The sequence below is a fragment of the Schistocerca americana genome, chromosome 1 (assembly GCF_021461395.2).
Source record: "Schistocerca americana isolate TAMUIC-IGC-003095 chromosome 1, iqSchAmer2.1, whole genome shotgun sequence".
NCBI classification, from domain to species: Eukaryota; Metazoa; Arthropoda; class Insecta; order Orthoptera; family Acrididae; genus Schistocerca; species Schistocerca americana.
This window is the reverse complement of record NC_060119.1, coordinates 1,259,455,800-1,259,475,908: the sequence shown is the minus strand read 5'-3', so window position 1 is coordinate 1,259,475,908 and position 20,109 is coordinate 1,259,455,800. Positions and strand designations below refer to the sequence as shown.

At 39.0% G+C, this 20,109-nt stretch overlaps 1 protein-coding gene across 1 annotated transcript in view; it reads right to left on the bottom strand.

Moving 5' to 3' along the window:
• Window positions 1-20,109, bottom strand: part of LOC124598833 (transformation/transcription domain-associated protein) — a 441,523-nt gene that overhangs the window by 61,718 nt on the left and 359,696 nt on the right. Inside the window, exon 59 of the mRNA XM_047136029.1 lies at window positions 9,462-9,598. Within this exon, the coding sequence (XP_046991985.1) occupies window positions 9,462-9,598 (137 nt within the window). The remainder of the gene's footprint in view (window positions 1-9,461; window positions 9,599-20,109) is intronic.

Genomic DNA, 20,109 nt, shown 5'->3' with positions numbered 1-20,109 from the left:
TCCACTTCTTACATTTAACACTCATAATGACAATTGTCACTAAATGGGTGATACTTGGGAAGATTTTGTTGTTCATAACGATGACCAAGTGTAGTTAATTTGTACAGCAAGTTTCACTGAACCACTTTAGCTAAATGCTGGGTGATTTGTAAGAACAGGCCATGGAAATCGCCTATCCAATTTGCTACTATTTATCAGTCATTAAACATTGCCACCTTGTACAGCACAATAATCATTATAATGATAATAATCCCCCTCATGAACCACAGACCTTGCCGTTGGTGGGGAGGCATGCGTGCCTCGGCGATACAGATAGCCGTACCGTAGGTGCAACCACAACGGAGAGGTATATGTTGAGAGGCCAGACAAACGTATGGTTCCTGAAGACGGGCAGCAGCCTTTTCAGTATTTGCAGGGGCAACGGTCTGGATGATTGACTGATCTGACATTGTAACACTAACCAAAACGGCCTTGCTGTGCTGGTACTGCGAACGGTTGAAAGTAAGGGGAAACTACGGCCGTAATTTTTCCCGAGGGAATGCAGCTTTATGTATGGTTAAATGACGATGGCGTCCTCTTGGGTAAAATATTCCGGAGGTAAAATAGTCCCCCATTCGGATCTCTGGGCAGGGACTACTCAGGACGACATCGTTATCAGGAGAAAGAAAACTGGCGTTCTACGGATCGGAGCGTGGAATGTCAGATCCCTTAATCGGGCAGGTAGGTTAGAAAATTTAAAAACGAAAATTGATAGGTTAAAGTTAGATATAGTGGGAATTAGTGAAGATCAGTGGCAGGAAGAACAAGACTTCTGGTCAGGTGACTACAGGGTTATAAACACAAAATCAAATAGGGGTAATGCAGGAGTAGGTTCAATAATGAATAAAAAAATAGGAATGCGGGTAAGCTACTACAAACAACATAGTGAACGTGTTATTGTGGCCAAGATACATACGAAGCCCACGCGTACTACAGTAGTACAAATTTGTATGCCAACTAGCTCTGCAGATGAAGAAGAAATTGAAGAAATGTATGATGAAACAACAGAAATTCATCAGATTGTGAAGGGAGACGAAAATTTAATAGCCATGGGTGACTGGAATTCAGTAGTAGGAAAAGGGAGAGAAGGAAACGTAGTAGGTGAATATGGATTGGATGTAAGAAATGAAAGAGGAAGCCGCCTAGTGGAATTTTGCACACAGCACAACTTAATCATAGCTAACACTTGGTTCAAGAATCATAAAAGAAGGTTGTATACACAGAAGAAGCCTGGAGATACTGACAGGTTTCAGATAGATTATATAATGGTAAGACAGACATTCAGGAACCAGGTTTTAATTTGTAAGACATTTCCGGGGGAAGATGTGGACTCTGACCACAATCTATTGGTTATGAACTGTAGATTAAAACTGAAGACACTGCAAAAAGGTGGGAATTTAAGGAGATGGGACCTGGATAAAGTGACTAAACCACAGGTTGTACAGAGTTTCAGGGAGAGCATACGGGAACAATTGACAGGAATGGGGCAAAGAAATACAGTAGAAGAAAAATGGGTAACTCTGAGGGATGAAGTATTGAAGGCAGCAGAGGATCAAGTTGGTAAAAAGACGAGGGCTAGTAGAAATCCTTGGGTGACAGAAGAAATATTGAATTTAATTGACGAAAGGAGAAACTACAAAAATGCAGTAAATGAAGCAGGCAAAAAGGAATACAAACGTCTCAAAAATGAGATCGACAGGAAGTGCAAAATGGCTAAGCAGGCATGGCTAGAGGACAAATGTAAGGATGTAGAGGCTTATCTCAATAGGGGTAAGATAGATACTGCCTACAGGAAAATTAAAGAGATCTTTGGAGAAAAGAGAACCACTTGTATGAATATCAAGACCTCAGATGGAAACCCAGTTCTAAGCAAAGAAGGGAAAGCAGAAAGGTGGAAGTAGTATATAGAGGGTCTATACAAGGGTGATGCACTTGAGGGCAATATTATGGAAATGGAAGAGGATGTAGATGAAGATGAAATGGGAGATATGATACTGCGTGAAGAGTTTGACAGAGCACTGAAAGACCTACATCGAAACAAGGCCCATGGAGTAGACAACATTCCATTAGAACTACTGACGGCCTTGGGAGAGCCAGTCCTGTGAAAACACTACCATCTGGTGAGCAAAATGTATGAGACAGGGAAAATACCCTCAGACTTCAAGAAGAATATAATAATTCCAATCCCAAAGAAAGCACGTGTTGACAGATGTGAAAATTACCAAACAATCAGTTTAATAAGCCACAGCTGCAAAATACTAACACGAATTCTTTACAGACGAATGGAAAAACTGGTAGAAGCCGACCTTGGGGAAGATCAGTTTGGATTCCGTAGAAATATTGGAACACGTGAGGCAATACTGACCTTATGACTTATCTTAGAAGAAAGATTAAGGAAAGGCAAACCTACATTTCTAGCATTTGTAGATTTAGAGAAAGCTTTTGACAATGTTGACTGGAATACTCTCTTTCAAATTCTGAAGGTGGCAGGGGTAATATACAGGGAGCGAAAGGCTATTTACAATTTGTACAGAAACCAGATGGCTATTATAAGAGTCAAGGGACATGAAAGGGAAGCAGTGGTTGGGAAGGGAGTGAGACAGGGTTGTAGCTTCTCCCCGATGCTATTCAATCTGTATATTGAGCAAGCAGTAAAGGAAACAAAAGAAAAGTTCAGAGTAGGTATTAAAATCCACGGAGAAGAAATAAAAACTTCGAGCTTTGCCGATGACATTGTAATTCTGTCAGAGACAGCAAAGGACTTGGAAGAGCAGTTGAATGGAATGGACAGTGTATGGAAGTGAAACATGGATGATAACTAGTTTGGACAAGAAGAGAATAGAAGCTTTCAAAATGTGGTGCTACGGAAGAATGCTGAAGATTAGATGGGTAGATCACATAACTAATGAGGAGGTATTGAATAGGACTAGGGAGGAGTTTGTGGCACAACTTGACTAGAAGAAGGGATCGGTTGGTAGGACATGTTCCGAGGCATCAAGGGATCACCAATTTAGTATTGGAGGGCAGCGTGGAGGGTAAAAATCGTAGAGGGAGACCAAGAGATGAATACACTAAGCAGATTCAGAGGGATGTAGGCTGCAGTACGTACTGGGAGATAAAGAAGCTTGCACAGGATAGAGTAGCGTGGAGAGCTGCATCAAACCAGTCTCAGGACTGAAGACCACACAACAACAACAACAACAACAACAATCACAACAACAACGATGACAACGATAATAATAACGACACCTATGCCAATCTTAAGGGACGAAAGATGCACTAATGAACTGTATGAACAAATTTTGGACAAATCTGAAGACTAAGTAGCAAGGGCTTGATCGTAGCTGATCAATGAACCCTGGAAAAGGAAAGGGTAGGACTATTCTGACAGCATAGGAACACGCTATGGAAAAGGAAAGGGTAGGAGTATTCTGACAACATAGGAACAAGCTATCACATGAATGCTGTTAAAGACAGAACTGAGAAAGCAGAAGACCTCAAGGGGATACGGAATCGGATTTTGGGTTAAAAAATCGAATTTTTTTTTATTGGCGTATTATATTCTGCCATGTTTCCTCTTTAAAATGACGTATCATACATAGCTCTACTACAATTATAACTATTTTATTTTTATATATTTGTGAGATCGGGTATTGCGCTTTAGTTATACACGTCTCTCGTGGCTGACCATGAACTTTTTGGCAGTACCTTTAAAGTGACATGAATTCAAATATCCCGGTTTCCAGCGACTATTTATACACTAGTTGCCCGAAAATGTTTCTCTCTGGTTTCCTCAAGTTACTCTTTGACTTTGTGGCGGGACTGTTTTGTAAACAGTGTGATATAAGAAAGTAGTTGTTGTTGAGTTATTTCGTATTTAGTGCTTCATTTTTCGCAGTGAAAATGCCTAGAGCTAAAGCAAAAGTATTTAAAAAGCGTGTGAACTGGCAAAAGAAAAGAAATAATGATTCATTAGCAAAGCAAAGCAGTTCATCATCATCACTGTTGGAAAATGTGAATCCACTTATTACTGATTTGCCGAACGAACTTACACCAAATGAAAACAGTGCTTCTCATAAAAAACTAAGAGATTTGGAAGAGAAATATAATTTACTTGATAGAGGGAATGAAGTTTTTGAACTCATTGATACGAATATATTGTGTGAAGCTCTTGAAAACAGTTTGTGCTGCAAAAAATGTCATGGAAACGTTTCTCTGAAAGTAGAATCCCATGTTGGCCTGGCTGGCCAGTTTAATTTAATATGCAGTGTTTGTAAATACAGCTGTAAGTTTCCAAGTTCGGTTTCAGTAACTGTAAATAATGGATACAAGAAAACTGAACTTTATAGTGTAAATATTAGGTTAGTTTATGGATTGCGAGCAATTGGTAAGGGCAAAGCAGCTGGTGATATGCTATGTGGTGTTCTAAATCTTCCAAGTGCACCTTCAAAGTTTGAAGCTTACAATTATGTACTAGGATCTGCAGTTGAAGATGTAGCACAGAAGTCAATGCAGGTTGCTGTGGAAGAAGCAGTGGAAGAAAATGACGGCAGTCGTGACCTCACAGTGGCGTTTGATGGCACGTGGCAGAAAAGGGGCCACACCTCCAACAATGGTGTTGTAACAGCAACTAGTGTTGATACTGGCAAGGTTATTGATGTTGCAATAATGTCTAAATACTGTAGGTGCACAGGCAGGCTGAAAAATGAACACAGTGATGACTGTATTGCTAATTATTATGGTAGTAGTGGTGGCATGGAGGTTGCTGGGGTGAAGAAAATTTTTCATCGCTCTTCACAGTGGTATAATGTTCGCTATGTCAAATATCTGGGAGATGGTGACTCTAAAGCATTCAAAGAAGTTTTGGAAAGCAAACCATATGGGAACAGTGTAAATATAAGCAAACTTGAATGTATAGGACATGTGCAGAAGAGAATGGGTGCCAGGCTGAGAAGGTTAAAATCAGTTATGAAAGGGAAAAAACTAGATGATGGGAAAACCTTGGATGGCAGAGGAAGATTGACTGATTCCATAATAGACCACATTCAGAACTGCTATGGCCTTGCAATCAGGCAAAATACAGGCAATCTTGAAGAAATGAGGAGAGCTATATGGGCTTTATATTTCCACACCGCATCCACGGATGAGCATCCACAACATGGTTTGTGCCCCAAAGGTGAAAACAGCTGGTGTAAATACAATAGGGGACTAACAACAGGAGAGAAATACATTCACCACCACAGTCTACCATCAGCCATCATGGCAGAAATAAAGCCCATTTTCAGAGATCTGGCTGACAGAAGTCTTCTGATGAAATGTCTTCACGGAAAAACGCAGAACCCCAACGAGTGCTTGAATAGTGTGATATGGCATCGTCTCCCAAAAACAGTGTTTGTCGGAATTAATACACTACATTTTGGTGTGTATGATGCTGTGGCAACCTTCAATCTTGGAAATATAACTAAATGCCAGGTCCTTCAAAAGTTGGGTATGTGTGTTGGTTCCCGTACGGTACGTGCTATGTTCTTTTTAGATCAGCACAGACTAAGGCATGCTGATAATATAATCAAGACATTAGTGAAAAAAGCAAGACAGGTGCAGAGGGGTGCCAAAAGAAGACTTGAAGATGATTATGAAGACTGTGAAGGGGGTATTAGCTACGGATCAGGAATGTTTTAATCTTCTTTCTCCGTTTCCCGTAAGTTTACTTTTTACTTCATCTAGGAACATTATCTCAGGTACTGGTCAACCTAGAAGTCTGAAATTTTTATGACGTAGTGACATAGGTCCCTATTACATACTGAAACAACGATTTTTTAATTACTTGATTTACAAAAGACTTAGGGGTGATAGTCTAGTAAAAAGCGATGGAAAAAATTTACTTAAAAATAAATGTACAATATCTCTGTAAGAAAATACTTTGACAATAAACTGTTGTTTCAGTATTGTTGTAACATATGAATGCACATACAGTAAAATTTTTACCTCTCTGTCTCCAGTAGTTTGTGAGAAAATGTTCCCTATAGTAGGCATATATTAACATTGCGGGGATAGGTGATTCCGTATCCGTATGCAGACATAGCATAATTTTTGAGGAACCAACCAACCACATCCTGAGCTGTTGTACAAGGATTTCACAGACATATAACCAGAGGCACAACATTCTGGCATATATGATACAATGCAACTTATGCTAACTGGTACGATCATAAGCCTGAAACATTGGTCAAAAATGAATAAGGCAAACCACTGACTTCAGACTAATCAAACACAGAACTCTCACACACTGAACATCCCCTGTGCAGAAAAAGAAAGCATGGATTGTTCGCATCGCTATATTAGACAATAGCAAACTCAACAAACAACAGTTGAGAAAGTTGCAAGATACAAAGATCTGCAAATGAACCTTACTTAGTAGCTCTGACAAATTAGTAAACTGATATTAGTAGTTTCTGGCACATCAGGTGCAATGCCAAAAGAATTCAATGGGGTCTTGGGATGGTTTAGAACAAGAGGAGTAGAATGTAATAAGCAAGGAAATAATTACCGCAGGACAGAAAATTCCACATATACATAAAGTAAAAGCAAAGATGACTCGAGAAACACTTGAGCTTATGGAAGAAGAGCATAATGGAATTTTTCAAATGAGGTAGGAATGCACCAGCGAAGGTGCAAATTAACAGGGAGTGCAAAGAGCTAAATGGGAAATACTGAGGAGAACATGTGAAGATATTAAGAAAGATATGACCACAATCTATTGGTTATGACCTGTAGATTAAAACTGAAGAAACTGCAAAAAGGTGGGAATTTAAGGAGATGGGACCTGGATAAACTAAAAGAACCAGAGGTTGTACAGAGATTCAGGGAGAGCATAAGGGAGCAATTGACAGGAATGGAGGAAATAAATACAGTAGAAGAAGAATGGGTAGCTTTGAGGGATGAAGTAGTGAAGGCAGCAGAGGATCAAGTAGGTAAAAAGACGAGGGCTAGTAGAAATCCTTGGGTAACAGAAGAAATATTGAATTTAATTGATGAAAGGAGAAAATATAAAAATGCAGTAAGTGAAACAGGCAAAAAGGAATACAAACGTCTCAAAAATGAGATCGACAGGAAGTGCAAAATGGCTAAGCAGGAATGGCTAGAGGACAAATGTAAGGATGTAGAGGCCTATCTCACTAGGGGTAAGACAGATACCGCCTACAGGAAAATTAAAGAGACCTTTGGAGATAAGAGAACGACTTGTATGAATATCAAGACCTCAGATGGAAACCCAGTTCTAAGCAAAGAAGGGAAAGCAGAAAGGTGGAAGGAGTATATAGAGGGTCTATACAAGGGCGATGTACTTGAGGACAATATTATGGAAATGGAAGAGGATGTAGATGAAGATGAAATGGGAGATATGATACTGCATGAAGAGTTTGACAGAGCACTGAAAGACCTGAGTCGAAACAAGGCCCCCGGAGTAGACAATATTCCATTGGAACTACTGACGGCCGTGGGAGAGCCAGTCCTGACAAAACTCTACCATCTGGTGAGCAAGATGTATGAAACAGGCGAAATACCCTCAGACTTCAAGAAGAATATAATAATTCCAATCCCAAAGAAAGCAGGTGTTGACAGATGTGAAAATTACCGAACTATCAGCTTAATAAGTCACAGCTGCAAAATACTAACACGAATTCTTTACAGACGAATGGAAAAACTAGTAGAAGCTGACCTCGGGGAAGATCAGTTTGGATTCTGTAGAAACACTGGAACACGTGAGGCAATACTGACCTTACGACTTATTTTAGAAGAAAGATTAAGGAAAGGCAAACCTACGTTTCTAGCATTTGTAGACTTAGAGAAAGCTTTTGACAATGTTGACTGGAATACTCTCTTTCAAATTCTAAAGGTGTCAGGGGTAAAATACAGGGAGCGAAAGGCTATTTACAATTTGTACAGAAACCAGATGGCAGTTACAAGAGTCGAGGGACATGAAAGGGAAGCAGTGGTTGGGAAGGGAGTAAGACAGGGTTGTAGCCTCTCCCCGATGTTGTTCAATCTGTATATTGAGCGAGCAGTAAAGGAAACAAAAGAAAAATTCGGAGTAGGTATTAAAATTCATGGAGAAGAAATAAAAACTTTGAGGTTTGCCGATGACATTGTAATTCTGTCAGAGACAGCAAAGGACTTGGAAGAGCAGTTGAATGGAATGGACAGTGTCTTGAAAGGAGGATATAAGATGAACATCAACAAAAGCAAAACAAGGATAATGGAATGTAGTCTAATTAAGTCGGGTGATGCTGAGGGAATTAGATTAGGAAATGAGGCACTTAAAGTAGTAAAGGAGTTTTGCTATTTGGGGAGCAAAATAACTGATGATGGTCGAAGTAGAGAGGATATAAAATGTAGGCTGGCAATGGCAAGGAAAGCGTTTCTGAAGAAGAGAAATTTGTTAACATCCAGAATAGATTTAAGTGTCAGGAAGTCATTTCTGAAAGTATTCGTATGGAGTGTAGCCATGTATGGAAGTGAAACATGGACGATAAATAGTTTGGACAAGAAGAGAATAGAAGCTTTCGAAATGTGGTGCTACAGAAGAATGCTGAAGATTAGATGGGTAGATCACATAACTAATGAGGAAGTATTGAATAGGATTGGGGAGAAGAGAAGTTTGTGGCACAACTTGACCAGAAGAAGGGATCGGTTGGTAGGACATGTTCTGAGGCATCAAGGGATCACCAATTTAGTATTGGAGGGCAGCGTGGAGGGTAAAAATCGTAGAGGGAGACCAAGAGATGAATACACTAAGCAGATTCAGAAGAATGTAGGTTGCAGTAGGTACTGGGAGATGAAAAAGCTTGCACAGGATAGAGTAGCATGGAGAGCTGCATCAAACCAGTCTCAGGACTGAAGACCACAACAACAACAACATGACTCTAGGTACAGAAGAAACTGAAAGCATTTGAATGTGATGCTCTCAAAGTAAGTTGGAAATTAAGAGAACAGATGAGGTGCAAAATGAAGTAGTAAAAAGGGTGACAACTGAAGTCTACAGGAAACAGTTACTTGAAGAAGGGACAGCTTGGTACTGGAAGGAGCAGTACGTGAAAAAAATTACGAAGGCAGACAAAGACTAGAACATCCAAAACAGATTATGGAAGACGCTGAGAAGAAAAGATTAGCACAAGAGAGACAAAGATGGACAACAGTGTCAAATTAGTCAACGGACTGGTGACTTGATATTTTAGAATGGAAAGGGAATAGTCATGCACAACCAATCTGGGACATGTATCATAACTGTTTAACATTGGTCAGGGGTTCTAAGGCATAAAAAAAAGAATAAATGAAAACTACAGCATTACTGTGAGACATGCCATTAGTGAATTGGGAAAACTGGTTCACTGAAGGAAAAAAATATTGCGGAATGGGATACATACCTGGTCGACAATGCCTTCTAGCGATGACAGGACGGTGGGGTGGATGTCACGGAGCATATGCATCACGCGGGAGCAGCGCCACATGGGTGGCGTCGCCCTTATAGGGCCAGCCTCTGACGCCACCTGCTGACCGTCAGCTGCAAAGAGAGAGATTCATCAGGGTCACATATTGAGTAAACAAGAAAGTGTGAAGTAAAATACAGTCATTATCATACAATATTCTTCCCCAACAAATTTATTAAATGCCAAAACAAAAATACAAGAAAGAATAAATACACTGTTTGCTATGGAAAACTAAAGCTATTCTTTCACTGCTCTTCCCTCAGCTGTGTTTATTGTTTTATTTTCAACTGATTTTGAAGCGACTAAGGCTTCATCTTCAGGCAATTTCGCCCAATTATGGATGTGATATACCCCTGCAAATGTGTCCTATTAATGTACACCAGCATCCTCCGTTAAGGTAACAGTAGGCCTATAGCTGCCAATAAATTAAAGTTATACATATAGCTGCTCAGGAATGTGGTAAAAGAATAGCCTTTGATTTCCATAAAAAAGTATTTAACAGTAAACATCCCCAATTTCCACTGCCAGGGAAGCAACAATGAAATAAAAAACTTTGCACACTTACTAGTCCCTGTTTACATAAACCCCTGCAAGTTTATATACTTTCACAGCAATGAACAACATACACTGTGACAGTAAGACCTGCTCCTATGGAAGCGACAGAAGTGCACGACAGCTTCAGATGACGAAACACCACCGCAGGTATGCTTAGGGAAATGTCCTATTGGGGCAACGTCCATGGCACTGCCTGTTCTCCATTACACAACTAGAGACGTTTGAATTCAAACATGTTTGAATCTCGTCAGTGCAGCACGTGCAACAGTGAGAGCGACAGTTACAAGTGTTCTCAGCAAAGCAGTGGAGCGGACAAGCCAGTGGCTATGAAATGCTTGTCATCTGATTTTTAAAAAACTATTAGGTGAAAAAATTTTATTCTTGTGCATCTAATAGTTTGATATCTGTGCTTGATAAAGGTCTGAATTTATTTTCATTATTCATCATAGTTGCTGTCATGATGTAGCAAGCTGGGAGCTCTTTACTTCCTCTCGTTTTGCCATCTGCCTCCTTAAATTCATTTTATTTTCATTTTTGCCTAATTACTATTAACATGCATGAGTATAATCTGCATTTCCACAAAAGAGAAAGGTGGACACTCAGTCTTAAGGAATATAGCACCAGGTCTAATTCTGTGCTTCGTTTTGTGTATGTAATTAATTTCTTAATTTCTTCTTCTTTCGTTTCACCCTCTTTGGGGTACACTGGATCAATCATTTCTTTGTGCGTTGTTCTTTTCTTAGGGCCCACTATTTCTTCATTCTTTCTGATCTTCTTCTCCTCTCTTCTTCCTCTTTTGTGTGGATTTGTCATGGAACCTTATGTTTTCATTTTTAGTAATTAATTTAGCAGTTCGATCAATAAGTGAATTTTCTGAAATCTTTAATTCCACTAGGTCTTTCTCAGTTTCTTTAAACCAGTTGGGCTTCGTTTTTCGCTTACGGAAGAAGTCAAAGATTTGCTTAGTTAATCTCTTGGAATTCATTCTGAGAAGATGATGATAAAAATTTATTCTCCTTTTTCGCATAGAATCTGAAAGTTTTTCAATTTTCTTGTAGAGAATTTCATTTTTGATGTATATAATCTTATTGTCTTGAAATTTTGGCCCAATGATTTTTCTTAAAATTTTTCTTTCCTTTAGCTCAAGTTTCTCCATTTGGCCTTTGAAATTCATGTTAAGTGTTTCTGCTGCATACAGTGCTTCTGGCTTAATCACTGTCTTGTAATGTGTAATTCTGGATCCCCATGAAAGGGATTTTTTGTTGTATGTATTTTTTGTTAGTTGGAAGGCCAATTCAAGTTTATTTTTTCTGGATTCCATTGCTTTGCTTTCCCCAGCATTCCAACTAATCCATTCTCCGAGATATTTGAATTCTTTTACTATTTCAATCTTCTGTTCTTGAACTTTGAGGTATTTACATGAGTGCTTGATGTTTGTAAATATCTTAGTTTTTTCAAAGGAGATGTGAAGACCAATTTTAGCTGCTTGTTTCTTTAGTTCAAGGATTTGCTCCTGTGCTTCTTCCATTGCTTCAGCAAACAGGGCCATATCATCTGCAAAAGCAATGCAATTTACTTTAAGGTGGTTCTTTTTGCAACCCAGTCTTATACCACTCTTAATATTTGTGTTCCATTCTCTGACTACATTCTCAAGCGCACAATTGAACAGCAACGGTGAGAGCCCATCGCCCTGTCGCACTCCCATTTTTATTTCAAAGGGTTCCGATAGTTCGCTCATAAATTTAACTTTCGAAAATTTATTTGCAAGGGTCGCTTTTATAATATTAGTTTTCTTATCCAAACCCATTTCTTCCAGGACTGATAACAGAGATTCTCTATCAATCGAATCATATGCTTTTTTGAAATCAATGAAGGAGATTACATATGTCTTTGCCCTTGATTTTTGGTATGCCATTATGTTTTTGAGGTTTAGTATTTGTTCCGAACATGATCTACCGTTTCTAAATTTTTCAAGGATGGGTTCACAATTCAAGAGTTTCTCAAAGTAGCCTGCTAGCATTTTGCAGTTTTCCGTGTTGTTGTGAGCGATGGTCCCATTTACATCTCGAAATTGGAGGGTGGGTGCTTTGTATCTTGATAACCTTTGTTTGAAAGTTCTGTAAAAGCTTCTTGTGTTGTTTTTAGCAAATTCTTCATCAATTTGGAGGAGAGTTTTGTTTTCATGTGTCTTCTTAATCCTTTTTATATTTTTATCTACCAGTTTTCTAACTGTAATGAAATTCAGTCTACTTTCTTCTGTTTTCTATGATTGCCAATTTTGCCATGCCTGTTTTCTTGTTTCAATAAGGGTATCACTTTCCAGCGACCACCAGGCATGTTTTTTACTTTTTTGTTAGGTGCTACCCGTTCAGCTGTAGTAATGAGGTTTTCCTTGATATCCCACCAGCTTTGTGTCTGAATGGTTTCTGTTGCTTTTGTGAATTCATCTGATTTTAATATCTTTTCTGTGCTATGCTTCCGACCCTTAATTTGTTTCATGCTGTGTTTCCGTTTCCTGTTTGGGATGACTTTGAACTTAATTTTAGAAAGGTAGTGGTCTGAATCCAAGTTTGCACCCCTGAGTACCCTAATATTCATGATTTCTTTGCTAGAAATCTTCTTGATTGCCATATGATCAAGTTGAAATTCCCCAAGGCTAGGATTTGGGGATACCCATGTCTTTTGTCTTCATGGTAGTTTCTTGAAAGCTGTGGATTTAAGAATTAAATTGTTTGCTTGGCAAAGTTCTGTTAGTCTTACACCATTTCTGTTTGTTCTCTTGTGTGCAGGATAGTTTCCAACTATTTTCTTATATCCTTTTTTTTTTTAGCAATCTGTGCATTAAAATCTCCAAGAAGAATGATGATGTTTTTATCCGGAATTTTCTGAATAATGTCATCTAGAGCACTCCTAGTTAATATATTTTGCTACAGCTCATTATAGGTGAAACCAGTAATTGTTTCATGACTTAGATTCCATTGTTGACTTAAAAACTAATATAAGTCCTGCACATTTGGAAGAAGAACTACTACGATTCTTAAATTATTTATTTGGCTCTATTCGAAAACATATTAGCAAAGTGAGCCCATAATTAATTCCAAAATAATTACCAGGTTTGTCAAAAGTATTGTTTCTATAATTATATCTGTTAACTTCATTATATTATTATTATACATTTTTGCCCTTAAGACAGCGTAGCATTATTATTCAATTTTCCCCCTTTTTTGTTTTCTTCTTCTTTTTCTCTTCCCAAAACCTCTTCATTCTTTGATTGTGTTTGTGTTTCCTTTGTTCCGCCCATATTTTCCCTGGTCTCTTCCTTTCTTTTACTACAAATTTCGTATTCATAATTTTGTTTCTGAATTTGTCTCCTGCTTGTTTTAGATCTTCTTCTGTTTCATGAAACCAGTTGGTTTTTTTGATTGAGCTGCTTTTTGTTTGAGTTGTTAATTTCATTATTTAAACAAATAATTCAGTCTAACCTTTGTGGTAAAAGGAATTGTTAAAAGGAAGGAATTTTTTGATGTAGTCAGATAATTGAATGCTTTATGTTTTAATTGTAATTTCTGTAACTTAAACATTGAACAATGTACGGTTTCAGTGCCTATTACTGCGTCGATATATAATGGACCGAGTTTTAGTCCCAATAAAGCCAGTCGACGGTCGATTTTCAGATGGGAAACACATATTGGTTAGATTAACAACAATGCATCAACTTAACAGTGGAATAAGTGTAACACAAATAGGCCATGTGTTAGAACAGTTAATGACAATGTCCGTTTAATTTACACACATCAAAAAAAGTTTTGCATCACCCTGGTTCCCAGATCTCCTGAAGACAGATGTTGACTGCGGATATTATATCACAGACACAGCCCCTTTAACTGTTCACAGATTTCACTGAACCCACCCAAAGATGTAAACAACCATGCACGAGCAGCACCTATTAGACAGAGGGGCTCTGACAGCCAATCAGTTCCAGCCGTTCCACCAGGAAGAAGGAACATGGCTCGTGCTGTCTGTAGTTCAACCATGTCTAGATGGTCAGTACCACAGATTGATCACGTCATCATTGTCACTTTGTGCCGGGAAGGGCTCTCAACAAGGTAAGTGTCCAGATATCTCTAAGTGAACCAAGCAATGTCGTTCAGACATGGAGGAGATACAGAGAGACTGGAACTGTCGATTACATGCCTCGCTCAGGCCGCCCAAGGGCTACTACTGCAGTGGATGACCGCTACCTACAGATTATGGCTCGGAGGAACCCTGACAGCAACGCCACCATGTTGAATAATGCTTTTCATGCAGTTCAGGTCGTCTTGTTACAACTCAAACTGCGCGCAATAGACTGCATGATGCGCAACTTCACTCCTGATGTCCATGGCGAGGACCATCTTTGGAACCACAACACTTTGCAGTGTGGTACAGATGGGCCCAACAATATTCAGAATGGACCGCTTGGGATTGGCACTGGCATCACATTCTCTCCACCGACGAGTGTCGCATATGCCTTCAACCAGACAATCGTCGGAGGCAACCCGGTCAGGCTGAATGCCTTAGACACACTGTACAATATGGGAATTCCATCCTCTGACCAACAGTGCAACCATATTGGCAAGTCATTTGTCTTCATGGTTGACAATTCACGCCACCATCAAGCACATCTTATGAATGACTTCCTTCAGGATAATGTCATCACTTGACTAGAGTGGCCAGCATGTTATCCAGACATGAACCCTATGACATTGCCTGGGATAGATTGAAAAGGGCTGTTTATGGACGACGTGACCCATCAACTATTCTGAGCGATCTACACTGAATCGCCGTTGAGGAGTGGGACAATCTGGACCAACATTGCCTAGATGAACTTGTGGCTAATATGCCACAATGAATACAGCCATGCATCAGTGCAATAGGTACTGGTGTGTGCAGCAATCTGGACCACCACCTCTGAATGTCTCACTGTACAGTGGTGCAACATGCAATGTGTGGTTTTCATGATCAATAAAAAGGGCGAAAATGATGTTTATGTCTATCTCTATTCCAATTTTCTGTACAGGTTCCGGAACTCTGACAACCGAGGTGATGCAAAACATTTTTTGATGTGTGTATTTGAAAAACAGTGTCACATGTACTGTATTATTAGGCAAGAACTGTGAACTGTGTGGTTAGGTTTTTACTGCTCATAGCTGTTCAACAGCAAACCATTGTAGCAGGATGTTGATGTTGCCTGCAACCTATTAATGAAGCTTATCAACATTTACCAATAGTGAACTGGCCATATAATTATGTAATATTGGGGGGGGGGGGGGGGGGGGGTTGTGGACAATGAAAGTAAAGAACTGTGAAATGTAATTGTGCAACTATCCGCTACTTCATTTACAGTAGTCAGTGTTGAACTTCCATCCCCCATTTTTCAGCCAGTATAACAATGCAGTACGTTGACACCGAGGACTGTCAACGAAGAAATAAAGCAGACAAATGTCACATTTGGAGGCTCATCTGGGATGGGCAATATTGTATTTGGACACAATAAACAAGGACTCGCGAACTTCGAACAGTGAACAGTGCAGTTTGGATGGAATAACTGAATTTAAAGTACGTGTGGCACCAGTATTATTGAGTTCAGTGAACAGACTAATTGAGAGTGAAAAGTAATTACAGTATTCCATAGGTTTGAACATGCATGAACAAATAATGCAATAGGAAGCATCAACAACACAGCATAACAACAGATCGTTGGCCGGGGTTATGGAGGCAGCCATTACAAATGTTGGACAGAGCAGCCTATCTGGAATTAAGCTACGATGGAGCAGCCATGACGGAGGACAGCCGCAGCAGCCAATCACCGTGCCAGCTGGACTCAACCCACCTGATGTAAAGAAGTGGGTTTTGGACGAGTGTAAGTAACCACAGCAGCAGCAGACGAGTGAATAAAAATAAGGTAATTCATAGCAAAAGCCATTTTATATTAAGTGATACATAATGAGTGGCCTTAACGAACAAGATAGTGTGATGGGGGAGAACAGACAAAGGGGTGTGATGTGATGGATAACAAAGCTGTACAGGTTAAGCTTCTAAATGAAAAGAAAGACTTAATTGGGACTGATTTGGCAGATGATAGTGGTTATAAATCAGACACGAATGTAACTTTGAATGATGAGGACGAAAGTCATGTTGTAGATGAGATGATAAAAGTGTCATCTACACTGTGTAGTGAGTGAGCGAAATGGACAAAAACAGTACTTAAGTGTGTGAAATTGTTAAGGCTAACGAGGAAGAATCTAGTAGTGAAAGTCAGCAAAGGCATAAGTTTATGGCAGAAAGAAAACTGGAAGCGATGTTAAGGCAAGTTACCAATAGTTTGAGTAGTACCAGTATGAAAGATGATGTTAGTAGGGTGGAAAATAAAACGGATAGCATTAAACCTGACATGGCTGGCTTAAAGGATGAACTGAAGTTAAGGTAGTCAGCTCCAATCTTTCAGAAGTAAATAAGAAGATTGAGGCGATAGTGAAAGACTGTGATGAAAAGATAAAGAGAGTAGTACAGAATACTAATGGTAAATTAACCTTAATGAGTGATAAATGTGTAGAAGAGAAAAAGAAGCTTCGTGACAGCTATAGTAGGAGGGTGGAGGCTTCCGAGAAACAGTGTAAATATGAAGTCAAAGCGGCCAGGAAATTTTGTGTTGGAAATAAAGTTAAACTTGAGAACCAGAAAGATCAGATTAAAAATGATTTAGAAACAGAGGAAGAAACCAAGTGTGCAGTAGTGGTAAAGGAAAAACTGGTAAAAGTAGATAAAAATATAGGTTCAAAATTGGCTGAAATGGGGAAAAAAGTGGAAGAGGTACAAAATCTAAAGCATAGAGTGTGTAGTGTCCCAAACAGTCCCTCATTTGTTGGTTGTAAGAAATTTAATACTTTTGAAACTTCTGGGGAAGTGCATCCACTGGATTTCACTAGGGATTCAGTGATTTGCCTGAAACATGGAATGACAAAGAGACAATGTCATTTGCTTATGGGTGGGCAGCTCAGGTAGCTGGTAGTTGGACTTTTTGGCATATCTTTGAGAAAGCATTTTTAGATGAATATTGGTGCAAAGAGGAGCAGCAGAGGATTGTGAGTGAATTTTGGGGAGGAGAGATATTTGACTCTAGGAAAGGTATTGTGAAATGTTTCTGTCAGTTTTGGATATGCAAACCGAAATATTTGGACAAAGTGCTAGGTAGTGAATCAATAATTATGTGTTTAGAAGCTAAGTTGCCTCAGAAAGTTAGAGAATTGCCTGTACCTGCCCCTAGGGGTAATATTAGTGATTTTTTAAATTATGTTGATAAAGTGGAGTGTGTGCAGTCCTCAGTGGAAGATTGTAGAAGGAATTTGATGATAACAATCAATCAGGGAGACAGTTTCAGATAGATAGGACGAATACAGCTCGTCCTAGTAGAAATTCAAGGAATGACTGGGTGTAGGATAGTCGGAACGGGCATGAAAATGGTAGGAGAAATTCAAGGAACACAAATGGCGGAGAAGATGGTAATTCTGGAAGCAAGTAGGGGGTTCAACGTTCTGAATTGGATTGAATTATGTGGTAATAATATGGTTATTTTTTGTGTTTCCTGAGGCAGTCAAACTCTTCTCCTATCCTATCTGTAGTTTATAAGTGAATCAGAAACATTTTATCTTCGACCTTCAAGTGATTTTGTACAGCAGGATACTTTAGTATAGGAATATATTTTATGTTGTGTTGGTGATAAGTATGGAATCGTAAGAGAATGGAAGAAAAGGCAATATAAGAAAAACGGCAGTGGTATTTGGATACGTGTTGACTCTGGTTTTATGAAATACAATGAAAGTAAATTGGTATCATGATTAAAGAATTTCTGTCAAACAAAGAGGTAAAGTCAACCACAGAAAATGAAAGGTGCCAGCATATGTGTGGAGGAGAAGGTGCAGATTATCTGAGAATTATAATTAACATATGAAGTAATCAGCTCATGTGTGAAATTAGTATAATTTGGCGCAGCAGCAGAGGTAATATGCAGTAAAAACCATCTTGAATACTAGGTCTTAATATTAATTGTGGTATAATAGAAATTTTATTTTTCAATGCAATCAGTGTATGGAGCTAACTATAGTATAAACTCAATATTGTGTGATCTCAATTTAGCGTAAACCTGCATTTAATGGAAGGAATTTCAAGGCCCGAAAATTATTCCATAAGTGCAAAGCAATTTTATATTCAATTTAACGTAATTCACGTTGGGGCAAAACCGGCATTTAGCGTTAGGAATATTAAATACTGAAAACAATACAATAGTGGCTTTTGCAGCCTGAATGCAAGCAGCACTTTTTTTCCAGTTTTCAGAATCCAAAAACACCGCCTGCAGTTTACATTTGGGTACAAAGCCTAAGTAGTTCTGAAAAATGCCGCTAGTTGCCACCGTAAGTGCTTGCATCCTTTATTGCTGCTATTTGCCACTAGAAGCCGCCACAGAAGCCGTTGTGTTAAGTTTCGAGTAATGAATGTTAAGGTCTTTTTTATAATGGGCGAATTTAGAAAATTTTCAAATATTCATAACAATTTAAAAAAACTTTACACATACACCACCAAAATGGACATTTTGAAGAAACTTGACAACTCCTGATAATGAGAGCAGTGCTTGCAAAAACGTTTGTTTCAGTCTGCTTTTGAACTTCGGTAAGACATGGAGACAGCAAAAGTAACAACTTTCAGCTTGTTCCAGCAACAGAAAAGCATTTTATGGACCAAAACGTGGCTTCTACTATGAGTTGGAAGTCGTAGTGAACGATTTTTTGAGGAAGCAGCAACAGTGCTTACCTGTAACTGCAGAAATAATTCAGGTAAGAGCATGTCAGAAAAACCAGGATTTTAAAGGGAGCCGCAATTGGGCCTGAAAAATATGGGGAAGAACTCATTGCATTTCAGCGCTACATCATCAAACTGTGCACCGGAAATTCACGCTGGCTTGTACAGCCGATGGCCATAAACTGCCACCATTCATTTCACACGGAAAACTTTAACGAAGCCTGAAGTGTCCCCTAAAGATGTTATTGTACGTGCTAACGAAATTGGCTGGTTCAACACGTATGCTTGTGTTAGAGTCGTACGCAGCTCACTGCCTGTACACCAGCTGTGGCGCTGCGCTGGAGGGGGGAGTTTGGAAAAGCTTGTAATTTCAGAATGGACGACGTCCATTCTGCATCCGTTAGATGTTTGTTTAAACAAACCTTTTATGGACAAGCAGAAAAATACAGTATGTATACACAGTGCCTAACGAAAGAAGATGGGCAATTAACGCCTACAGGACATGTTAAGTGTGCATGTGCATTAGTCAATCTTGGAAATGTTTCCCAACTGAAACGGTTCGTCACGCATTTAAAAAATACTGTATGTCTAATGCGCTTGATGGTACAGAGGATGATGCTTTGTATGAAAGTAGTGACAAGGAGTCACCAGCGTTAATAATAAAACATGAAAAATCATGACTGTGTTCCGGCACGCAGTACAGCGAGCTCGCCTGGAACTTCACTGCTCATAGCTCACGTGCATGTAGATCTGGAATACTGTATTTCGATAGATATCGTGAATTTTCACTGTTGTCAGTGTTTTGCGATGTAATTGTAATTCTAAGTGTCCCAAATCCCTGAGAGGTACGGCCACTTAATACTCTATCCATCACATGATCAGCCACGTCTTTCACTTTTAAGTGTGGCTTGTGAATTTCAAAACAGGACTTGGCATTTTAGTGATTTTGCAAATGGAAAAGAAACCCAAATTTTTCAAGTATAACCAGTTTGTGACAGAGTTATGACCTAGAGTAATGTTTTGTAGTGCACTGTGCACTTGATTTTAAATTTTTCCTAGTACTTACTTACTTCTGTACTGTAGTCAATTTTAGTGGTAATTATTGTGATATTATGAGAACGGTGTAATGTATTTATTTATGAAGTAATGACTATTATTTGCCATTAGTGTGAAACATTTTTCCCTTACACTTAGA